The sequence below is a fragment of the Entelurus aequoreus genome, linkage group LG08 (assembly GCF_033978785.1).
Source record: "Entelurus aequoreus isolate RoL-2023_Sb linkage group LG08, RoL_Eaeq_v1.1, whole genome shotgun sequence".
Taxonomy (NCBI): domain Eukaryota; kingdom Metazoa; phylum Chordata; class Actinopteri; order Syngnathiformes; family Syngnathidae; genus Entelurus; species Entelurus aequoreus.
The window spans coordinates 42,509,663-42,534,797 of NC_084738.1; the positions used below are offsets into that span (position 1 = coordinate 42,509,663).

The 25,135-nt window shown below is 37.4% G+C and overlaps 1 protein-coding gene across 1 annotated transcript in view; it reads right to left on the reverse strand.

Moving 5' to 3' along the window:
* csmd3b (CUB and Sushi multiple domains 3b) overlaps positions 1 to 25,135 on the reverse strand; it is an 822,373-nt gene that overhangs the window by 328,155 nt on the left and 469,083 nt on the right. Inside the window, exon 6 of the mRNA XM_062056514.1 lies at positions 7,324 to 7,436. Within this exon, the coding sequence (XP_061912498.1) occupies positions 7,324 to 7,436 (113 nt within the window). The remainder of the gene's footprint in view (positions 1 to 7,323; positions 7,437 to 25,135) is intronic.

A 25,135-nucleotide genomic window follows, 5' to 3' on the forward strand; every position in this document is an offset into this window, starting at 1 on the left:
ATTGACAGTGCAGTGTGAAAGCCGATGTGTTTACTTTGCAATTAAGTAAACACAGTCTCAAAGGAAGATAACCTGCATTGGGACTTTCTGATGAAACATCCACAATTCGATGTCTGGCTCCTGAGCACCTCGGCTCTTCAAACTGTGGCCTTCTTCATTATGTAGTTAAATAGCCGTGCTTTTAAGTGTCAGTGGTAAAATTGGCTAAAAAAGTTAGAATGATAATGTTAACACTCTAGAATGCTGATGTTAGTATGCTAACAGATAGCATATGTCAAGTAGTGAAGTGAATTATATTTATAAAGCATTATTTTCTCAAACGCTTTACATAGTGGAATACATTATCTACATCTTAAAGCTATTGTACGTTTAAACCAGAGTGGGTGGCACTGGGAGCCGGTGGGTAAAGTGTCTTTCCCAAAATGAGTTGCAAAATTAGCAAAACAAAGTTAGCAGTTAATGTTAGCATACGAGCATGCTAACAGTTAGTATATGCCACAGACCAGCGTATTTGACTTTATGGTGTATGGCTGCAAAATCTGCTAAAAAGTGTAAAATTAGCACCAAAAAATGTTTAGCATGCTAACGTTAGCTTGCTAGCAGTTGATTTCCAAAAGCAAGGAACATTTTGATTTTGGAACCGTTCAAATTGGTTGAAAAATGTGGGATATGTAGAAGTTTGTATATTGTCAATTTATTTTCATTGGAGTTTCAGGCGATAAAACAGCGGACAAACACGCTGAACTATATTATGTTGAGTGTTTGTTTTATTCGTACATGACAACAAACCTAATTGAATTTTGAAGTCATTTTGTAACCAGTGATACAACAACTCTACAAACCGGTGGTATCAAACTGTGATAGCGAGTATATCCATCCATCCACACCCACATGAATAAACATGTTGTAATATTGCAACATGTTGTAATATTGCAATTTAAGACTGCTTAGAAAACACAACTTTCCATTACGAGATTTGACATCAACAGTCAAGGAGGTGGAAGCACAACAAACTGAGTTGTTTTAATCCAGCAGATAGCGCCATCATGAAACAGCAATACAGCATCAGCCCAGTGTCAACACACATGATTTACCAATCATTGATATTTACAAACGCAGAGAATAAGTTATTGGAGGCAGGAGGTTCTTTTCTATATATTGTTTAAATTGTTCACAGAAAAGTATGCTGATACAAATATTTTTTTTGATTTTTGTTTTATTTTGATCAGAAACAACTGAACTAAAAGCAAACATTGATTAATTATTCAATGATCTTGGAAAAATGTCTAGGTAAAAAAATATTGGTATCTGTGATACTGGCCCTGTATTTAATCATATCAATTCGATACCGAGAGTATCGCCTTCCTCTATTGGGAACTATCCTTTTATGAGGTATGATATCAGTGTTTCCAGGCAGATGTAAACAATAAACATGGCCGACAAACGAGATATGCTAGTATTTGCTGTTGAGCAAAAATTGAAATAAACATTTTAATTCTTAAATGATAAGTAATAATAATAAATATTAATATTCATTATTTTTACTAAATTATTATTAATTAATACATTATAATTAAAATAACAATTGTAATTCTTAAATGATGAGTACTAATATGAATCTAATATTATTATTTAATATTATTACTTATCATTTAGGAATTACATTATTATTGTGATAATAATGATAACGATGACAATAATAATAATAATAATAACAAAATACAAATAAATGCAATGTTCAATGCCAAGTTTAAATTTTAATCTTAAATGATAAGTAATATTAATTAATAATAACAACAAATGATCATTAGTAACAATAACACTAACAATAAGAAGTGTAGGGCGAAAAATACAAAATAAATGTTCAATGGGACATTTTTGTTGCAAGGATCATCTTTATGTAGCTGTGATCGTTTTAAATTCATTTTGAAGGAACAGATCATAAAATATTAAAAAACGTACCTTGTCAAAAAAAAGAAAAAAAAGATTGGCACTAAATGTCCCAAGGATTATTTTCTCTCCTATAAGGCAGATGTTTTTGTGCCTAATCAAGTGTCCTGCGAGTTTATCCAGCCTGATGAATACACAATTAACATCAACTAATCACATGTTAAGGAGGTTTTTGGATCAGGAGGATGACTGACAGCGGAACTCAGTCCGTCAGTCAGTCGCCCGATCAATCTGTAGCTCGTTAGGAAGTCACTTAATTAATCCGCCAACTTCGCCAAGCTCTTCATTAACGGGCCTGATTAACCTTTTAAAACAGATTAAGGATCAATTAAGATCAATTACAGCGATCCAATCCGGCGGGTCAACTTCTTAGTCCGCCAATCAGAAAGTAAAACATGTTGATGATGTTTTTTAATTTTTATTTATTTATAATACGGTATTTGATCACATACATTGCAGTGCTAAGAGTGGTAAAAAAATCAATGCATGGGATCCAGATAATTAAAAAGCGACAGATATGAGAAAGTAGCCATTAAGGTTCATAACGGACCAAATAGCAAAAATGGTTAAAACAGTTACCATTAAAAAACAAAATCCATCCAAATAAACAAGAAAAATCACCTTAAAACATAATTTCTTTGCATCACGAAGATGCTTTACACGTTGTAAACATTAACCAAGAATTCCTGATGGGTTTTTTTCCACAGCATTGACGCACTGCTTGTTCCCACTTGAATATGAATACAAAACAAAACAAAAAACAGGCTCAAATTCCATCCATCCATTAGAAGTGGAATTGGATTTCATAGAAATATCATCCCGCAGCATCAAGTACCACAGATGTGCATCACCTCCACACGAAATAAAAGCAGCCACTTTGAGCACTAAGATTGTGAAGGGACTGCATGCCTCACACACGCACACGTCATTCTCAAACATTAATAGTCGAGTGCAAAGCGTCCAAATGCTGAAGGTGCATGGAGACAGAAAGAACGGATGGTATAATTGACACGGAAACACTGAATCATGAGTTATGACAAAAAAGGCAAATAACACAACAAGAAAAAAGACAGCTAGAAAGCCAAAACAGAGCCATTACATGGAATTAATAATAATTCAAAATATAGCTGATAGACTGTAAAAAAAGGTGAAGCCATTCTTTTTATTTATAAAATTTTTTGCCAGTAGTCGATCAGTTGTTATTAAACATTTTTCACTAAGGAACAACTCATAAAAAACTTGGCTCTCCAAGACCATCATAATGACCAACATTAAAATACAGTAGCACAGTAGGCCTATGTATTTGTTAAAAAAACAAGGCAGAGGTTTTATTTAACAAGTATTTTTAATATTTTTGGCCACTATAAGACTACATACAAACTTCTTTTTTTTTTTGCTTATGTTGAGCAAGGTATTTTTGAGTGATGATGGAACTATTTACTGAATTCTATCCTAACACGGAAGCTGCATTTCAGGTAATCGTCCGTGAACAAGAAAATGGCTAGCTAGCATGAAAGCTAACGAATGAACATAAATATGTCTGCAAAATTTATTTTTTTCTCTTTTGTTGAGGTAATAATTTTTTGAGTGATGATGAAACTACTTACTGTATTCCATCCTAAAATATAAGAATAGTACAGTTCCAACATTGTATGGCATCATCCGTGAATGAGGACGTGGTTAGCAAGCATACAGAGAAACAGAAACAAAACACAAATATAGCTCGAACGCATTTTTTTAAAATCATTTCTACCAAAGTATTTCATCTTTTTGTTTAGGTCATGCTAGAACCATTTACTGATGAATTAAACAAAAATGGTGCTGTTCTGCTACATATCTCGCATACAAACTGAGAAAAACCAACACCAAAATAGATTTAAAGTTTTTTTTAAAAGCTTTTCCTTAATAATTGTGTGTTCCTTTTTAACATTTTTAGTCACTATTGTACTATTTTTCACATTATATAATACAAAATAAAAAAAATGTTTTATCAAGGTTTAAAGTTATTCCGATGGACCAAAGTGGCTTTGCATATAAAATGTAGCATATATATATATTTTTTTGCAAACTTTGTTTTGCAAATTTTGTTTAATAAATTGTGGTACAATTGAACCATTTTTGCTACCCCAAAAAAATGTATAACGTGTGATTCCGTCATTTTAACATTATTCTGTTTGACCCAAGTAGATATGTTACTTGTAAATGGACAAACACCCAGGTAGCGTTAACTGGGTTTTTTTTTATTTTGTTGAATAAACTGTTCATTTTTTGGCCATTTGAGCCACAATTGAACAGTTTATGCCACATATTTTTTTAAGTGCAGTTCCGTCATTTAAATGTTACTCTGTTTGACCAAAGTGGCTATTAAATATAAACATTTCATGTATATACATAAATTGTGGCATTATTTTGCCATTTTAGTCACAATTGAAGCATCTATCCCACCCAAAACAATGTATAACGTGCAGTTCCGTCATTTTAACGTTATTACGTTTGACCTAAGCGGCTATATTGCACAAAAATGGAATAAATGTTTTGGTCATTAGAGCCAGAATTTAACCATGTATACCACCCAAACAAGTTTAAATAGTGTAGTTCCATCATTTTAACGTTATTCCGCTCGACCCCAGTGGCTATGTTGCATATGACTGGACAAACAAAACACCAAAGTAATGTTTAAAACAACTTTTGTTCAAATATTTTGGGATAAATTGTGCATTTTTTGGTCGTTAGAGCCACAATTATACACCACCCAAAAAAGTTTAAAAAGTGCAGTTCCTTCATTTTGATGATATTCTGTTTGACCAAAGTGGATACTTTACACAAAAATAGAAGAAAAAAAACACCAATATACATTGGTGTTTTGTTTTGTTTTTGCTAATTTTGTTGAATATATTTTTGATTTTGTTTTTGCCATTTTAGTAATAATTGAACCTTCTATGCCACCCAAAAACTTTCAAAAACTGCAGTTTTGTCATTTTAACATTGTTCTGTTGACCCATTGTGCTACAATGCATTTGGAATGGACAAAAAACACAAATGTAGCGTTACATTATTATTATTATTGTTTGCAAATTTTGTTGAATAAACTGATACTTATTGGGACATTTGAGCCTCAATTAAAATAATTATGCCACCCCAGAAAGTTTCAAAACTGCAGTTCAATCATCTCAACTTTATTATTCCGTTTGACCCAAATGGCTATGTTACATAGAAATGGATTAACAAACATCAATGTAGCATTTATTTTTTTTATTTTGTTTGTGCAAACTGTGTTGAAAAAAAACCAAAACATTTTTTGGACCATTTGAGCCACAATTGAACCTTTTACGCCAACCAAAACAGTTTAAAAAAGTGCAGTTCTGTCATTTTAATGTTAATTTGTTAGAACAAAGTTGCTAGTTTACTTAAAAACGGACAAAGAAACACCAATGTAGCGTTTAAAATTGGTTTAGTTTTTGCAAATTTTGTTGGACAAATTGTGCATTTTTTGGCCATTTGAGCCACAATTGGCTTGTATACCACCCAAAAAAGTTTAAAATAATGCAGTTCCGTCATTTTAATGTTATTCCGTTTGACCCCAGTGGCTATGTTGCATATGACTGGACAAACAAAACACCAATGTAGTGTTTAAAACCATTTTTGTTCAAATTTTGGGGATAAATTGTGCATTTTTTGGTCATTAGAGCCACAATTGAACTACGTATACCACCCAAAAAAGTTTAAAAAGTGCAGTTTCATCATTTTAATGTTATTGCGTTTGACCAAAGTGGCTACTTTACAAAAAATTTAAAAAACAAACACCAATATAGCGTTTCACAGTGTTGTTGTTTTTTTTGGCATTTTAGTCACAATTAAACCGTTTATGGCACCCACATTTTTTTTTTGTTCACAAAAAACTGGGAAACAAACACCACTGTAGCATTTGGCAAAGTGTTTCAAAACTATTTTTTGCCAATTTCGTTGAATACATTTTTGATTTTTTGGGGGTCCATTTTAGACACAATTGAACCATTAATGCCACCCAAAAACGTTTAAAAAGTCAATTTCCATCATGTAAATATTATTCTGTTTGACCAAAAGGGCTACTTTACATAACAAGTTTACAAGCAAACACCAATGTAGCATTTGAGACAGTGTTTCAAAAATAATTTTTGCCAATTTTGTTAAGTACATTTTTTGATATTTTTTGGCCATTTTAGTCGCAATTGAAGGATTTATGCTACCTGTTTATTCCGTCATTTTAACGTTAGTCCGTGTGACCCAAGTGGCAATGTTGCATAAAAATGAACAAACTCCAATGTAGTGTTTAAAATTATTTTTTGTGCAAATTTTGTTGGATAAAAAAGTTAATTTTTTCGGCCATTTGAAGCACAATTGAACTTTTTATGCCACCCCAAAAGTAAAAAAAAAAATGCAGTTGCATAATTTCAGTGTTATTCTTTTTGACCAAAGTGGCTACTTTACATTAAAATGGACAAGCAAACCCCAATGTAGTGTTAATTTTTTTGCAAATATTGTTGAATAAATTGTGCATTTTTTGGCCTTTTGAGCCAAAACTGAACCATGTACGCCACTCCAAAAAGTTTAAAAAGTGCAGTTGTGTCATTTTAATATTATTGTGTTTAACCAAGGTGGCTACTTTACATAAAAATAGACAAACACCAATGTAGCTTTATGTTTGTTTTTTTGGTGCCAATTTTGTTGGATACATTGTGTCTTTTTGGCTATTGGAGCCACAAATGAACCGCATATGCTCCCCAAAAATGTTTAAAGAAATGCAGTTCCATCACTTTAAAGTTATTTTGTTTGATCAAAGGGGCTGCGTTACATAAAAATGGAGAAACACCAATGTAAGCATTTCAAAATTATTTTTTTGTGTGCAAATTTTGTTAAACAAGTTGGAGATTTGAATCACAATAAAACTGTTTTTACCACCCAAAAAATGTTCACAAAGTACAAATCCGTCATTTTAACGTTATTTACTTTAGGTGGCTACGTACATATAACTGGACAAAATCACCTATGTAGCAATTCAAATATTTTTGCCAATTTTGTTGAATACGTTTTGGATTTTTTTGACATTGGAGTCACAATTTGACTTTTTATGCCACAAAATAAAAACAAATACAAAATACAGTTCCGTCATTGCATATGCACGCCAATAAATTTGTCCGCAACCTTTTTGTTTCTCTTGTGTCATTTCTGAAAAGATTCCAAAAAATAATAATCATAACAGTATGTTCGAAAAGACTAGCGTAAATACTTCCAAGCTGCCTTCTGGTGGCCACTCATGGGTAATACATGCCCAACCCCCATATACAGTGTATGACAGTTTTTGTGTTGTTACAGTTTATGTGCATGCAGACTCACCTTGATAATGAGTGCTGAAGCCACGATAGCGGTGGTTGTTGTCGGTGATGAAATGCAACCTCAGCCAGTTCTTGTTGCTGACGATGGGCGAGGGCACATTACTGCCCGACAACCTAGGACACAAGACAAGTGAACTTATAACAGACGCCACAAAACACACCAACGCAGCACAACAACAACCCTAAAAAAGTGTTCCTGCCATATGCAAGCGGTGCATCTCCTCCTGTGAGAGCGGATTATCATTATGATGATTCTAATATATGCTTCCAGGGTCTCAATGGTGCTTAATGAAGTAGGAAATGATCATTTCTTTTCATGCACAGAATTCCCCTGCTGTTTGCATGAGGAGGATTTGACCCAGCAGTTCTCACTATAGAGCAGTAATAGTCCAGGTAACACACTTACTGATTGCTATATGCAAACATGGCCTCCCTCTCATTCAATTAAAACAAAAAAGGAGAATTATGCGACAGATAGATAATAGTATAATTAATAGTATAATTAAATAGTATTTCCACGTTGCTAGCGATTAGCCAATTAAGTGCAAGTTGTATCAATATCACGCTATGATTATACATGCTTACTTAATCCTAATGTTGACCAATAGTATCATATCATGAACACACAAAAGAAGGATTTCCTAATCATTTGTTTGATCTAACTAAGGGGCACACAGAAAATAGTAGTTTACACAAAAGTCATGCAAATATTGACATATCCATTTATTGGGTTTTGCATGAAATATATGATCCATCCTTTTTCTACCGCTTGTCCTTTTTGGGGTCGTGGAGGGTGCTGGAGCCTATCTCAGCTGCATTCGGACGGAAGGCGGGGTACACCTTGGACAAGTCGCCACCTTATCACAGGGCCAACACAGATAGACAGACAACATTCACACTCACATTCACACACTAGGGACAATTTAGTGTTGCCAATCAACCTATCCCCAGGTGCATGTCTTTGGAGGTGGGAGGAAGCCGGATTACCCGGCGGGAACCCACGTAGTCACAGGGAGAACTTGCAAACTGTGAGGCACATGCACTAACCCCTGTGCCACCGTGCTGCCCGATATATAATAAATAAATACATTTTTGACATACAAAATGATATCGACAACTATTTAAATTAAACATAAACTTATTAAAATTGTTATTGTTATTTTAACTTATTAAATGGTCCCTAGTGTGTGAATGTGAATGGTGTCTGTCTATCTGTGTTGGCCCTGTGAGGAGGTGGCGACTTGTGTACGCCGCCTTCTGCCCGAGAGCAGCTGGGATAGTCTCCAGCACCCACCGCGACCCCGAGAGGGACAAGCAGTAGAAAATGGATAGATGATTGGCTATTAAATAAACGAAACTCATTAAATTCAAATATAGCAAAACATGTTCAGCATGTCTACCATATTTATGGTTAATGCCAATTCAACAATTACTGGTTTACTATTGATTATTTTTTTAAACAAATATAATTAAATTCACAAACATGTAAAATAGTTATAAAACTGGAAATGTTTTCTTTTTTCAATTATTAATATTTATTTTATATTATCATTTTTCTTTAAAAACATTGTAGTGATTTATCCACCACATTTGTGAAATATGTTATAACATGCAGATTCATTAAACATAGATTTTTTTTCAAACTGCTATGAAAAAAAAAAGGTTCATTATTTATGATTTAAAACTTTTTTTTAAATTGTAAAATTGCTTTTAAGACACCTAATTAACGCTGACTTTATTCCGACTAATAATTTAATAACAACATAAACCCTCAAAATAACAGTGTGTGGTGAACTCTTCTTTTTTTGCACAATATTCTAAAGGATGATTGACTTGAATTCAAATGAGGTGTTCCTATTTGTTCAGCGACACAGAGAGAAAAGTAGACTGCGAATGCTGCTAATTTTGCGATGTTAAAAAAATAAAGAAACATTGTGTAATGTGTTAAATGTGTTATTTGTGCTAAAATAAAATGACTGTAGACTTGACTTGAACTAATAGCCCAGTATAACCAGCATCCACGTGTCTTCAGTGTGTTACCGTAACTTTAATGCTATTAAAAGTTACGGCAGTGAACTTATGATAAAATACAATGAAAAACATAGCAAAGGGTGGTGTGTGATGGATGAAGCTTCCTGCATGTTGCAGTCGAGCAACATCCCACACCAGCTGCTGCAATCATTCTGACACTTCAGCAACAAATGGACTTTATATTCAAATAAGTCCTCATCTATTCATAAATCGTTTCTGGCCGGGAGAAGCCCATGTTATCTAACAGTCCACTGGCTTTATTCATGTTCATGGTGCTTCAGTCACTCATCATTAAAGGCAAGAGGCATGTGCATATTTAAACTGTATCTATGAAAGCATGAATTATTGCGTACGTGTATTCAATGCAGAGTAGGGTGTGTGTGAACAGCGGTGGCAAGACAGTAGCATGATGTTCGAAAAAGAAGAAAGTTAGCAGTGAGACTTCCGACTCAGGAAAATGAGGCTCGCACTAATATCAAATAAATAATATTTAGTATAGTATAAAAATGTTCCAGTATGGGGAACATATTCACCATTAATTAGTCGCTTATTAAAGTAACAAATACTAGAGTTAGAGTTATTTGGACACTAGGGGAACATATAAGGGTTAGGGTTACTAATAAGCAATAATTCTGATGTTACTGAGGGAAGACTCTTAGTTAATTACTTACTGGTTGTATAATAAAATCGAGGTATCACAGTATACCTAAAAAACTCTCGTCAAAGACCCTTTATATAACAAGAGAGCTATGCTGTTTTTAAGAATGTACTGTAAAAATTATTATCAAAGATCCTCTACATGACTGGAGCGTTCTAAAATTTTTTAGAAATGAACTACAAAATTGCCAATCAATGATCTTCCTACTGAAAGTAGTGCTCTGCTGTTTTTTAAGGAGCTACTGCAATTGACATTAGCGCCTTGCAATTTTTAGTATTGTACTGCCAAACATCTTCTTTATGATTTGGAAATGAAGTACGGCCAAGTGTGCAGTCTTAGTGGTATCTTAGAGGGAAAAGAGGGGAAAAAGTGTTGATCGCATTTGAAATAGTAGAATGTGAGATCAGGAAAGACCAGCGAAGAAGTCAGTGTCATGACTTCGGGTGTGTGCGAGTGTAACTGCTTTACCAGGTTCCCCGTATGTGCACTGCTCATTTACGTGCTCCATCAATTCATTCCTCCCCTCCGGAAGGTTGGCACTGTGGAGCAACCTGTATAGATAAGCTGCCACTACATTGGCCTTGCCTGGAGATCGGAAGGGTGAAATACCACCTTGTTATACGGCTCTTGTGGTCTTTCCTGGTTTGTATTCAGGTAAGGGCACAGTGATCTGTTTTCAGATCAAATTCCCTTCCCAATAAGGTAGTAGCGGAGATTTCAGAGCCCATTTGATGGCTAGGCCTTCTTTTTCTACAGTGGAATACATGGTCTCACGAGGCTGGAGCTTACGAATTAGGTACAATATTGGGCACTCTTCTCCAGGTTCTCCTTGAGCAAGAACTGCTCCCAGGCCAACCACAGGTGCATCCGCTTGTACCAAGAACCTCTTCGTGAAATCAGAGCTCTTCAGGACAGGTGAGGGGCACAGGTGGTTTTTCAGGGTGGTGAAGGCCTTCTCACAGTCCTTTGTCCATTGGACTAAGTTTTGCGGCTCTTTACTGGCTAGTGCCAAGAGAAGGGCAGTGAACTGGGGCACAAACCATCAATACAATCCTGCCAACCTGAGGAAGGAGTGTACCTCTGTCTTAGTGCGGAACCAAGCAGATTTAAGGATTGTGTCCATCTTGTAAACTTGAGGCCTGACTTCTCCATGTCCCATCTGGTAGCCAAGGTAATGTGGCTCTTGTCTAGCCCGCTCACATTTTGAAGGATTCAGTGTTCGACCAGCTTGTTGAATCCTCTCTAGGACCAGGCAAAGGTGTTGAATATGGTCCTTACAGTTCCAACTGAAGATGACCGATATGGTCCAGAAAGGTCCTGCCATCCATGGAGGACTTGGTCCACCAGCCTTTGGAATGCGGCAGGGGCTAGATTGCAGTCCAAACAGTATAGGACTGAAACAGTCCGGCTTGTGTCTGCAATGTTGTGTATGGTCTTGAGGATCCCTCAAGGGGCACTTGCAGTATCCTTTGCAGAGGTCTAGTGTGGTAATGCACTTGGCTGCTCCGACTCTCTCGATCAATCATCAATCCTCGGCTTTTGGTACGCGATTCAGCTCCTGAAGTCAATGCATATTCGTATGAGAACCATCCTTCTTGAATACGATGACTAGAGGGCTGAACCAATCAGACTCAGAGACCTCAACGACTCCCAATTTCTCCTTTATTTCCTGTTGGAGCTTTCCTTCTAGCTGCTGAGGAACACAGTAGGGCTTCACTTCTTTAAGCGAATGGCAGGTTTAGCCCCAGATACCCATCCATCCATCCATTTCCTACCACTTATTCCCTTCGGGGTCGCGGGGGGCGCTGGAGCCCATCTCAGCTACCATCGGGCGGAAGGCGGGGTACACCCTGGACAAGTCGCCACCTCATCGCAGGGCCAACACAGATAGACAGACAACATTCACACTCACATTCACACACTAGGGCCCTCACAATACGAAGGTCCTGAGTAGTCGTGAGTTCAATCCCGGCCTCGGGATCTTTCTGTGTGGAGTTTGCATGTTCTCCCCGTGACTGTGTGGGTTCCCTCCGGGTACTCCGGCTTCCTCCCACCTCCCCAGATACCCGTTCAGGTTTGAATGGTACAGCCTAGATCCTCTATGGCAGGAGGGTTTTACTAAATCTAAGAAAGTGCTCTGCTATTTTTAAGAATTTACTCCAAAAACTTGAGTAAAAGATCCTCTACATTAGTAAGTTTTAACTATGAGGGGCCCCTACAAGGCTGTCAAAAATATCTCTACAGAGCAACGCTCATTTGTAATACATTTTCCCACCACGTGTGGCAGTAACACGCCAGTCAGTTCAATACATTTCTGTACTGTCGTCCCTTGCCAAATCGCACTTTAAGTATTATGGCTTCACTACATCTGAGATTGTTTTTTTTTTTTTTTTTAAGCATAATCTTTATAGTTTTAGCCAAATGTATTTGTTGAATTAAGTATGTTTTACAACGCAGTTTTCGTCTTATTTTCTAATATATTGTTTTGGTGATTTATAAAGATATTCACCAAGCGGGACTTTCGTTTCCAGGTTAACAGTGAACTATGCTAACAACAATATGGCGGCTAACCTTGACACTACTGTATCTTTACCGCGACAATCAAGTTGACCAACTTTTGGCAGAACAACTTTTTGATGCACGTCATCTTCAACTCCTGCCTCATCAATAACACATCTCCACATTGGTGAGACTTTAACCCGAGCAATGTCAAAGGACGAGACGTACCAGTGGTAATGCATTTCATCTTCGACATCCTCAGCTCCGCAAGACATTGCTGAGCCGTTGGCATGAGCGATGCAGAATGACAACAAAGAATGCACTACGCTAAAAACGCACAATGCTAACAACACAGAGTACTAAAATCACAGCTAATGGTGATAGCTGTGACTATCAAGGTTGTGACAAAGTATTTTCACGTCGTGGCCATGTTTTAGTGGCTGGTTGACGGCCATAGCAACGACGCTTGGATGATCCTCCAGGCTACCAGTCAGTACTGTAATCTACAGTAAAACCCTATATGGGTGGTATTTCATGTTTCGAGGGCCCTATTAGTGTTAAAAAAAATTTATGTAGAAGGTTGTAATCATTGTTGTATGCTGTAACTTTAAACATATTTGGTTTATTCATAAAAATCCTACTTCACGGAAATGTGTTTATCACGGTCAGGCCTGGGGCCAAATAACTGCAATCAACTGTAAAGACTGTGTTTTCATTTGCACCACAATTCTACTGAGTTTAGTTTAGAAAAATATAAATTCTTAATGAATGTGTTATTATTTCAATTTTGATATATTTTTTTCATCAGCGAAAGTGATGTTATTGATCCTGATTTGAGCCTTTTTCTTTCAGAACCCTGATCAGTTTAAAAACCTGTTCAGGATCCTGTATGTGCTGCTGTACGTTCCAATGATAAATGATGAATATCTTTGTGATGAGCACAGTGTGTTTTCTTTGTGCCATCACTTCATAACGTTACATACTTATAGTGTATCAAGTGCATGTGTGTGTGAGCGCTCATTAGACAGTAGGGGCATGCTATCTAATCAGGCAATCTGTCTTAATGGGCTTCTCTAATTAAGACAGGTGGGAACTGCCACGAATGTGCACACACACGCGCACGCACACACACGCACGCGTAAATGTAGAACACACATGGCCATCAAGATGTACACACCGAGTACAAGAGTGTTGCCGGGTTGTAGTCTGGGTGGAACTATCATCAATCAGTATGCAGCAGACAGCAGACTGTGTGTGTACGGGTTGTGGGCTTGTGCGTGTGTGTAGGTGTGTGTGTGTGTGTCACTCTCCATCAATCTCAAGTGGGCAGAGGGTAATCAGTGCTCACAACAGGACCCTGCTACACCCCCACCTGCCCCCCTTTATCTCATCTAAATGTGTCTCCTCCTCTCGTCTCACCTCCGCCAACACAGCAAGACACCCGCGTAAAAACACAACAAGTGTGTATCCACCGCCGCCGCACACACACACACACACACATTTGGACGCAGTATAAGTGCGTTGTGACCTGCGTCACCACCGATACATAAAACCACACATGTGCTTTAACTGCGGCACGACGTAAAACACAACAGCACAGGTGTTTATCAGGTTGTACGACATGGAGATAAAACACAACAATGACTGTGTGTGTGTGTGTGTAAGGATGGGTACCGTTCACATTTGAAACGATATGGTACCAATTCTCTGTATCTGGGACTAGATACCGGTACTCAAGGGTCCCAAATTCCAGTACTTTTGTGTGCGTTAAGAAATATATATCTAGTTGTTGTATCTTTCTCATTTTCAGGTTTAACATTAGGTTGCAATTCCAGTTTATAACCAAGTCCAAGACTGGTCAATTCAGTCTTTGTGTTATTACTGTGAGTATTGTAATTGTTACTCACCAGCTGGTTGATTGTAACATGCATCTTAGTTGTAGTTTTCATTACCAAATTTGGAGGTGTTGTAAGCGCCACGTAAAATCGTTAATCAATAAAATTGCAAAGCCAATGTGTATTGGCATCAAGCTAGCGCATTTTTGAAAAGTGGAAGCTTTGTAACTAACGTTGAAGTGTTTTAATATATATTTTAAATTTTTCAATTGTTATTTGAATGCAGTAGGAAACATATGTTTAAGTATCGATATACATTTTGGTACCGGTTCCGGTACCAAATTATTGTTATCGGGACAACCCTACTACGTTTAATGACAGACAATTATTTCAGAAAAAAGGAACTTTTGATTGATTAAAACTTGTATTAGTAGATTGCACACTACAGTACATATTCGGTACAATTGACCACTAAATGGTAACACCCGAATACGTTTTTCAACTTGTTTAAGTCGGGGCCCACGTTAATCAGGGCCCACGTTAATCAATTAATGGTAACTCCATCAAAATAAAAAAAACAACAACAATGTAAAAAAAAATATGTTAAAAAATGCCAACAAAAATAACTTCCAGTGCAGGTAGATATTTGTAAAAAAATAAAGTCAGCACCAAGGGACCAAGTGTGCCTGGGTGACCATCAGAGAGAGCAAGAGAGAGAGAGAGAAGCATTGTTTGCACAGACATAGTTTTACTTACACAAGATACATTCAAACAAAGATATCAATCCCATCACACTGGTCTTGATCCGATACCAATACCCATTTTGGTATCAATACAATTGAGATTTAGACTGATATGCCCACCCTTATTAGGCGGTAAATCACATTTTTCTTTTGCTTTTTATTATCTAAAATTCTGAAAGGGCCCCCTAATGTTGACAATATTGGCATGTATGTTATACATGTGGACCTAAAATTAATGTCTAAATTTAAAAACATTTCACCCCAAAATAGACACAGTAGTGATTTTAGGCTTGTTTTCTAATGAGTTTCAGCACATTTTGGAGCGTCCAACTGCGTCAGCCTGCTGACGTCACCTATAGAAGACTGTATTGCCAAGTATGTGTTTTAGTAAAATATTCATTCCAAACATTTTCATGGAGAAATTGAAGGGATTATCAAATATGGCTGACAGATGCATTGTTGCAAGTTGTAGCAATACAACTAAAGAAGGTATCAGTCGGCATACATTTCCAAATTATGGAAAATGAGGAAAGTATGAAGCTCTCCAGTCAAATTGACTTGTTCAAAATGGGACAGACCAAGTGAGAGGAGTGTAATTTGCAGACATAATTTTAATGAGTCTGATTTCGAATAAGAAGAAGGGTTTAGGCCAGAATTTGGATGGACTTTTTTTAAAGATTTCAACCGAATGCAATTCCAAAAATCAGAATCACCCTCGAGAGGAAGAGACTGAGTCAGAACCTGTGGAAAAATGGAGAAAGAAGAGCTGAAAACAATAATAATTAAAAAAAAAAGAAAAGGTAAACCGCTAGTATTCTAATTTGCGTCCTCTTCTACTGATGTTTTCTTCAAGATGCTTGAGGGAATGCTGAACGAACATGAGGAAACACAGACTATCTGTGTCTATGGAAAAGCAGGGAAGTCCGGAAACGATGATTATTTTATTTTATTTTTTTACTAATAATGTTAACCATAACAGTTTTGAAGTAATCATGGACCAGGGTGACAAAAACATGCAGTTAAGCGATGTAAATAATAATTGTACATGCCTTTATCCACACTTTTTATGGAAAAAAACTGGCTCCAGTTCTGTAGATGACGTCACACCAAGAGGAGGCGACATTACGAGTTTGGCGATGCAAAGTGGGCGTTCCAACTACACTTAGTTATCTACACATTACTCAAAAACTAACTGATAGAGGAAACGACTGCCACATTGTTTTACCGCCCATCTAACGCCAACTAATGCAAGTGAAATGACTGAATTTTGTAACAAATTGCTACAATTTGTATTTTATCTTTAACAAATGTGTGTTTTACCTGCTACATGGCTAATCTGTGTACATTTATCCATAGTTTTGTTTTTAGTACTTACTAAGACCAGGAGTGGCAACCATAAATCATGAAGCTTTTAATATAATGTCAATAAAGCTTTTTTTTAATGATATTGTAACCTAATCCTTGATTATGGCAGACTATATGTGATATGGAAATGTGTAAATTGTTATTTGAGTGCAACAAGAAAAGCCCAATGTGTTTAATGCCCTTTAATATAAATTTTAGCCTTTTAATTTGACCCGCTGTTGTACTCTGTCTCAAAATGTTATCATGTGCTCAATGTTTCCTTACCATTATTGCTATGTTGTCTATTACCATTGTTGGTATTTTGTCTATTACCATTGTTGGTATATTCATTCTTCCTACATTGTTGATATAAATTATTGTTACAGTGTAATAGGTATTGTTACCTGTGGTAATGCCACTATCATACAACATCTGTATTATAATCCTTAAACAAAGTAACAGTTAAATTCATGGGAATAATCACTGAATGGAGAACTGGGGGTGGGATTAAATCAATTATCTTCTTCCCACTCCCTTTCAGGCAAAACTGGACAATCATGCATTACATACTATACATTACCTTTTGCACTATATTAATTTATATTATTATGTGTTGTCAACTTTGTACTTTTTTTTTTATGTCATTGCCTGAAATAAATCAATAGATGAAAATGAAATGAAATTGTTATTTGAATGCAATAGGAAACATATGTTTAAGTATCAATATACATTTTGGTACTGGTACCGGTACCAAATTATTGTTATCGGGACAACCATACTACGTTTAATGACAAACAATTATTTCAGAAAAAATAACTCCATCAAAATAACAAAATAAAAACAAGAATGTAACAATGCAAACAATACATAAAGAGAACTTGTTCATGAAATGTTGGTCATCTGGACGCTATTGGTCCTTTGGCCCAAATAAACATAATTTACAAAAAAAAAATGTCCACAGTGTGATTCTCAGGAAGATAATGGTAGGAGTGCTCCGTTGTTTTTGTAGTTGAGTCAGCGGGGGCTAAAACTTAGCAGTGAAATGCTGAATTGTTCCTCAGATCAGTTTCCAGGCCATTATAAAGTGCCCTCCCTCTAACACTCTAATAGCTGTGCCCTGATTAGATCCAAATTGGTTACAGCGATGGCTGATCAATACCCTAATTTCCAACGATCGATGAGCAGCAGGGCACCATGAAATATTGTTTTGAACTGAGACCATTTGAAGGTGCAAAAGGAACCAGAGAGATACCGAAACAGAGCTACTTCAAAAAGGCACACAAACATCATTCACTGCGATGAACACAAAACAAGGCGTGCGTTGTCAGAAATGGAAGTCAAGTGACTTTGACACAGGAGTTTAGTCGTCAGCTATAAAGCATGTGAGCATATGCTGCCGTCACGTCATCAATGTTTTGTGTGACCGGCGTCCCTGTACGCGCTACAATTAGCTGATGTTTGTCCTTTGTCGTGTTGTGTCCTCGTAAAAACCGCTGAGGCCTCATGTTGACTAAGCAGTGCCGCATTTCCCATCAGGCATCTCTGTAAACACCTTTAAATGAACTATAAATCTGTAATGTTAGAACCCTTATTTAGAAAGCCATAAACAGCATTTGAGGCTCTTGTTTTGAATATGCAATATTAATACTAAGGGACACAACCAACAAAACTGCAGTTGAAGTATGTTTATAACAGAACTAATGACTGAATAATCACATATGAACAATAAACAAAAAGACTACATTGACTGACAACTATAATTCAATTTACTCCAAAATGTTTTTATATTCCAGACACTGTCCAAGTTTTATATGAAAAGGAAAAAAAAGTGGTTGATGAGGCAGGAAAAACGTGTTTAATATCTCTGAACGCAGTGAAGCCAATTCAAAACTGCTATGCCGCTTCGGCATTAATTGAAAAAGTAACCAAAACTGCAATAAATATGTGAAAAAAATCCTCTTTTTTTAGACATTATATTTTTGAAGAAAAGTTTGGCTCCAAAATAAACTTAAATAGTATGATTTTTTTATAAATATGACCATAAACTGTAACCACGACAGGTTCAAACGATGCTAAATAAGCAATTATCTCAATTGGCTTTTGAATGAACGTAGCCGTAACGCTGCTAAACTGAACTAAAACTATCACAAAGAACACGTTGACTTACTGCTGAATAAAAGCTTAGCAGAAACAAAGTATATTTGTGTCCAAGAGGTAATTCAGTCCATCAAAGTAGAACTAGTAAACACCTGCAGGGCACGGCGACCACGGTGATGATCAACTACATAATCATGTGGCCCCCCTGATGGTTGTGGTACGAAACAACAGCATAGTGTATACTGATTAGTAGACTTGAATCTACTACAACAACAACATAAAAATAATCAGGAACATTTTGGACAAGATACCCAATTTTTTGACCACAGCAAACAAAAGCCAGATTATCGGATGTCTTTAAAATAATTTGGATTGATTTTAGTTGATCATCACCGTGGTCGCCGTGCCCAGTAGAGGTGGGAATCTTTGGGCACCTCACGGTTCTATTACGATTCAGGAGCTATGATTCGATTTAAAATCGATTATTGATGCATTTTTAATTTATGTATACTGATTCAGTTTTAAATTTATTTTTGTTTCACTAAATAAGGGTTTATCACTTGCAACTTTAAAAAGACAATGCATTTGGAATAAGAAACAGTTCAATTAATTTAAGTTAAAGTTAAAGTACCAATGATTGTCACACACACACTAGTGTGGTGAAATGTGTCCTCTGCATTTGACCCATCCCCTTGTTCACCCCCTGGGAGGTGAGGGGAGCAGTGGGCAGCAGTGGTGCCGCGCCCGGGAATCATTTTTGGTGATTTAACCCCCAATTCCAACCCTTGATGCTGAGTGCCAAGCAGGGAGGCAACGGGTCCCATTTTTATAGTCTTTGGTATGACTCGGCGGGGGTTTGAAGTCACAAACTACCGATCTCAGGGCAGACACTCTAACCACTAGGCCACTGAGTTTCCACATTTATATACTTTTTTTTTTTAATTTTATAAATCTTATCTATGAAAGATTATTGCCAGTGCTTATTTTTCCACCGTAAGGCATAATTTGCAACTACATGCATTCTAGTTGTCTTCGTTTCTGTGCGACCTACAACAATGAAATACCCTGCCAGAACTTACCAGCTTAGACTTGTAGCTAAAAGGGGCGGTATGTATTAAAGTTAAAGCACCACTGATAGTCACATACACACTAAGTGTGGTGAAATTACCCTCTCCATTTGGGTTTGAACTCACGACCTACCGATCTCAGGGCGGACACTCTAACCAGTATCACAAATTCCTTGTAAATTCACCAAGACGTCAATGTTATTGAGTCTGTTCAGCTGATTGGAGAGCGAGCTTCCGCGGCTAGTGGGTCCATGACGATGACCTCTGTTTTATTTAATTAGTAATTTTACTGCCATGTTACAGGCACTGTTTGGAAACAATTAAGGTATGTAAATAAACATTAACAAAATCTTTCTGTGTAAATAACTAATTTCGCAACATGCACTATATTGCCAAAAGTATTTGGCCACCTGCCTTTACTCACATATGAACTTGAAGTAACGTCCCATGGAATTGTCCAAACATTTTTGGTATCCTGGAGCATTCAAAGCTCCTTAGTTCCACTGGAACTGAGGGGCCAAGCCCAACTCCTGAAAAACCAACCCCACACCATAATTCGTCCTCCACCAAATTTCACACTCGGCACAATGCAGTCGGAAATGTAGCCTTCTCCTGGCAACCTCCAAACCCAGACTCGTCCATCAGATTGCCAGATGGAAAAGGGTAATTCATCGCTCCAAAAACGCCTCTCCACTGCTCTAGAGTCCAGTGGCGATGTGCTTTATGGGGCGGTATGGCATAGTGGGTGGAGCAGCCGTGCCAGAAACCTGAGGGTTGCAGGTTTGCTCCCCGCCTCTTGACATCCAAATCGCTGCCGTTGTGTCCTTGGGTAGGACACTTCACTTGCCCCCGGTGCCGCTCACACTGGTGAATGAATGAATGATAGGTGGCGGTCGGAGGGGCCGTAGCCGCAAACTGGCAGCCTCGCTTCCGTCAGTCTACCCCAGGGCAGCTGTGGCTACAAATGTAGCTTACCACCACCAGGTGTGAATGAATGATGGGTTCTCACTTCTCTGTGAGCGCTTTGAGTATCTAATAATAGAAAAGCGCGATATAAAATCTAATCCATTATTATTATTATTATTACACCACTGCATCTCGCGCTTTGCATTGGACTTAGTGATGTATGGTTTAGATGCAGCTGCTCGGCCATGGAAACCCATTCCATGAAGCTCTCTGCGTACTGTATGTAGGCTAATTGGTAGGTCACGTGAAGTTCGGAGCTCTGTAGCAACTGACTGTGCAGAAAGTCTTTGCATTATGCGCTTCAGCATGCGCTGACCCCTCTCTGTCAGTTTACGTGGCCTACCACTTGGTGGCTGACTTGCTGTTGTTCCCAAACTCTTCACTTTTATTATATTAAAGTTGACTTTGGAATATTTAGGAGCAAGGAAATTTCACGACTGGTTTTGTTGCATAGGTAGCATCCTATGACAGTTCCACGCTGGAAATCACTGACAGCGGCCAATTCTTTCACAAATGTTTGTAGAAACAGTCTCCATGCCTAAGTGCTTGATTTTATACACCGGGCCAAGTGATTAGGACACCTGATTCTCATCATTTGGATGGGTGGCCAAATACTTTTGGCAATATAGTGTATCTGCGGCTTATAGTACTGTGTGGAAAATATATGGAAAATATTTTTTTCTCTAAAATTTAGTGGGTGCGACTTATATCCTGGTGGGCTCTATAGTCTGGAAAACACGGCAGTGCCAGTACTTGCAGTTTGAGAACGTCACCTTTGAATTTCGCTGGCTCCGGCTTGTCGCAATTATCACGGTCTTGCTGTGTGTCGGACAGAGCGTGCAGGGAGACAGCATGAGCAGGGCATAATCCAATCATCATCAGTGCATTTACATCATCTCTACCTCTTCTCTTTCTCCAAGGCGGCTGATGTTGATGTGTGGCCATTCAACCAAACTGTAGCAACGAGCCGCTTCACATTCTCAGTAACGTAATTAGATTACTCGTTACTGACAAAAAAATACGCCGTTCGTAACGCCGTTATTAGCAAAGGTGGGTAGAGTAGCCAGAAATTGTACTCAAGTAAGAGTACTGTTACTTTAGAGATTTATTACTCAAGTAAAAGTAAGGAGTAGTCACCCAAATATTTACTTGAGTAAAAGTAAAAAGTATGTTGTGAAAAAACTACTCAAGTACTGAGTAACTGATGAGTAACATACACACACACATCATACATATACATATATATATATATATATATATATATATACATATATATATATATATATATATATATATATATATATATATATATATATATATATATATATATATATATATATATATATATATATATATGTATATGTATATATATATATATACATACATTGATATATACAGTATATAATTTATATTTATTTATTTTGCCGTTTTTGTTTACATGTTAAAGGTGTTTTAATGAATATACATGCATGTTTAACATATAGATTCCTTTCTTTCATGAAGACAAGAATATAAGTTGGTGTATTACCTGATTCTGATGACTTGCATTGATTGGAATCAGACAGTAGTGCTGATAACGTCCACGTTTTCAAATGGAGGAGAAAAAAAGTTCCTCCTTTCTGCTTAATACCACATGAAAGTGGTTGGTTTGCATCTTATTTGTCCAGCTTCCATATTCGTTTTTATACACTTTACCAGAAATACATTGGCGGCAAACTCCGTAGCTTGCTAGCTTGTTTGCGCTGGCTTTTGGAGACTCTTATTTTGTAAGGGCAGGCGCGATGGAGCGGCACTTTTATTGTGAAGACAGGAACTGTGCGGTCAGTCTTTAGGCTTTTGACGGGAGGTACGGTTGAAATAAAAAAGTCTCTTTTTTCCTTCACACTTTTGATTGATTGATTGAAACTTTTATTAGTAGATTGCACAGTACAGTACATATTCCGTACAATTGACCACTAAATGGTAACACCCCAATAAGTTTTTCAACTTGTTTAAGTCAGGTCATGTGACTGCCTGGCTCTGTTTGATTGGTCCAACGTCACCATTGACTGCATCTGATTGGTGGAACGGAGTCAAACCTCACCAGTGACTGTATTTGGTGAGACGCAGGCACTTTGAAGGTCTGTCTGACAGACCAAAACAAACAAAGCGTGCATTAACAGATCGATAAAAATTAGTAGCGAGTAGCGAGCTGAATGTAGATAAAAGTAGCGGAGTAAAAGTAGCGGAGTAAAAGTAGCGTTTCTTCTCTATAAATATACTCAAGTAAAAGTATGTTGCATTAAAACTACTCTTAGAAGTACAATTTATCCCAAAAGTTACTCAAGTAGATGTAACGGAGTAAATATAGCGCGTTACTACCCACCTCTAGTTATTACCAACCCTGGTTACGACATCCTCTTTCGCTCATACTAAAGGACTCAAACCTTTTTGTTGTTGTTGATGCAGTATTTCTCCAAACTGGGTCACTTTGCCGACTCGCTCGCAAATTACCTCCTAAGTGCCTGTTTAACGATTTCCACTGGCAATTTGCACAAGAAAAAAAAAAACAAGAATGCTAATTGCTAAAAATGCTAATTTTTGCCCACGGCAATTAAAAAGCAGTGCTAATGGCAGTGTGCGCTAATACCGCAAATGTGTTAGGTGTTTATCAGACAACCGCAGTAGGTGCGAGGACGGCCTATTTAGGCGCACACACTTGATCCGGCGTCCTCATCGGTATGCGCAGAGGGGTCCACGTGCCTGCCAGAGGAGTATATCAATATGAGCTAAGTGCCTGTAATCCTAGCCTAACATTACACACACACACACAAATGCAAGAGTTGCATTTTGTTGTTGTTTCACAATCAGTCGCCCTTGAAAGAACGCTCCGTTTATCTGCTATCTAGCTCGCCAAATGGCACTCTCGTGCAGGAAGTAGCCCGCTGTTTTAGTGATCTTATACTCGACAGCGCGTCACCTCGCCTCTGATGCCGCCGTCTTTGCGTGTTGGACGCCTGCCTGTACGGTCTCTCTTCTTTTTAAAAGGATTTGTTAGTAGAACTTGTAGAAATAAGCTATGACAGCTTTGGCGCTGAAGTTAAAGTCCTTTAATGTTGTGTCAGCAGGCCTGTCGCCTGACAGGATGCGCTTCCAGATATGCAGCGGCCACAATATTCAGAATGTGTCATGAGCAAGAAATCAGCCTACAAACTGTTAGTATTAGCCCCTTTTAAGCAGATATGTAAATTACTGGCGTTTTATCACATTTTCCAGGTGTTCTTTTGCGTTATCCAATGATCAACACATAACTTATATCATAGTGGAGCTGAAATGACTAATATAACCTAACATAAAGGTAACGTTATATCAGTGTTGTGCCGTCAGGGCCAACAAGGCCTTCTCTGCTGGCCTAACATAACAAGAAATCATGATCATAATTGAAGATTAAATTAATTTCTAATTTACTTTCCTTAAATATCTAAAGGTATTTATATTATTTTCATGTCATAATATGCTCCTTCCAATGCGATTGTTTTTAGGTTAGTCTTTGTATCCAATCAGAATTCAGCTAGCTTATGTTGCCATGCTGTGCCAAATCTGCCCGGGGCCTTCAGAATCAACTATGCGGGCGTCTATGCACTGTAAGTGAACGGGCACATAGAGGTGATAGACAGTTGCGATAGCCAATCATATCACGAGTTGTTGTCAGAAAGGCCTTCTAGCTGGCCTAACGCTGTGATTGGATATTCACTTGGGAGTCCCAGGTGAATATCCAATCACAAGTTGCGAAAACAGGAAGTGGCCATAGAAAGCCACAGAAAACTCACCGGTACAATAACCACAAAGATAAAGTGTTTGTCTTACACCTAGTCATCCGCTGTGGACAGACGAAGCCAAGAAATGCAGGTTTAGCGAGCGGTGTGCGCTCCCGCGAAGGAAATACATTTTTGGCAGGCAATCACATTTTGGCACAACACCGGCAGTGAAATGGGGAAATGGCCGCCACTTTCACACGAATCAACCGTCTACGGCGTCGGATGGGTGCTCCAAATTGTGAGTTCAAATTAGCGGCGTGGGAAAAAATCGATTCGAATTCGAATCGCGATTCTCACGTTGTGTGATTCAGAATTGATTCTCATTTTTAAAAAATCGATGTTATTATTATTTATTTATTTATTTATTTTTATTTTTGTATTAATCAATCCAACAAAACAATACACAGCAATACCATAACAATGCAATCCAATTCCAAAACCAAACCCGACACAGCAACACTCAGAACTGCAATAAACAGAGCAATTGAGAGGAGACACAAACACGACACAGAACAAACCAAAAGTAGTGAAACAAAAATGAATATTATCAACAACAGTATCAATATTAGTTACAATTTCAACATAGCAGTGATTAAAAATCCCTCATTGACATTATCATTAGGCATTTATAAAAAATAAAAAAATGAACAATAGTGTCACAGTGGCTTACACTTGCATCACATCTCATAAGCTTGACAACACACTGTGTCCAATATTTTCACAAAAATAAAATAAGTCATATTTCTGGTTCATTTAATAGTTAAAACAAATTTACA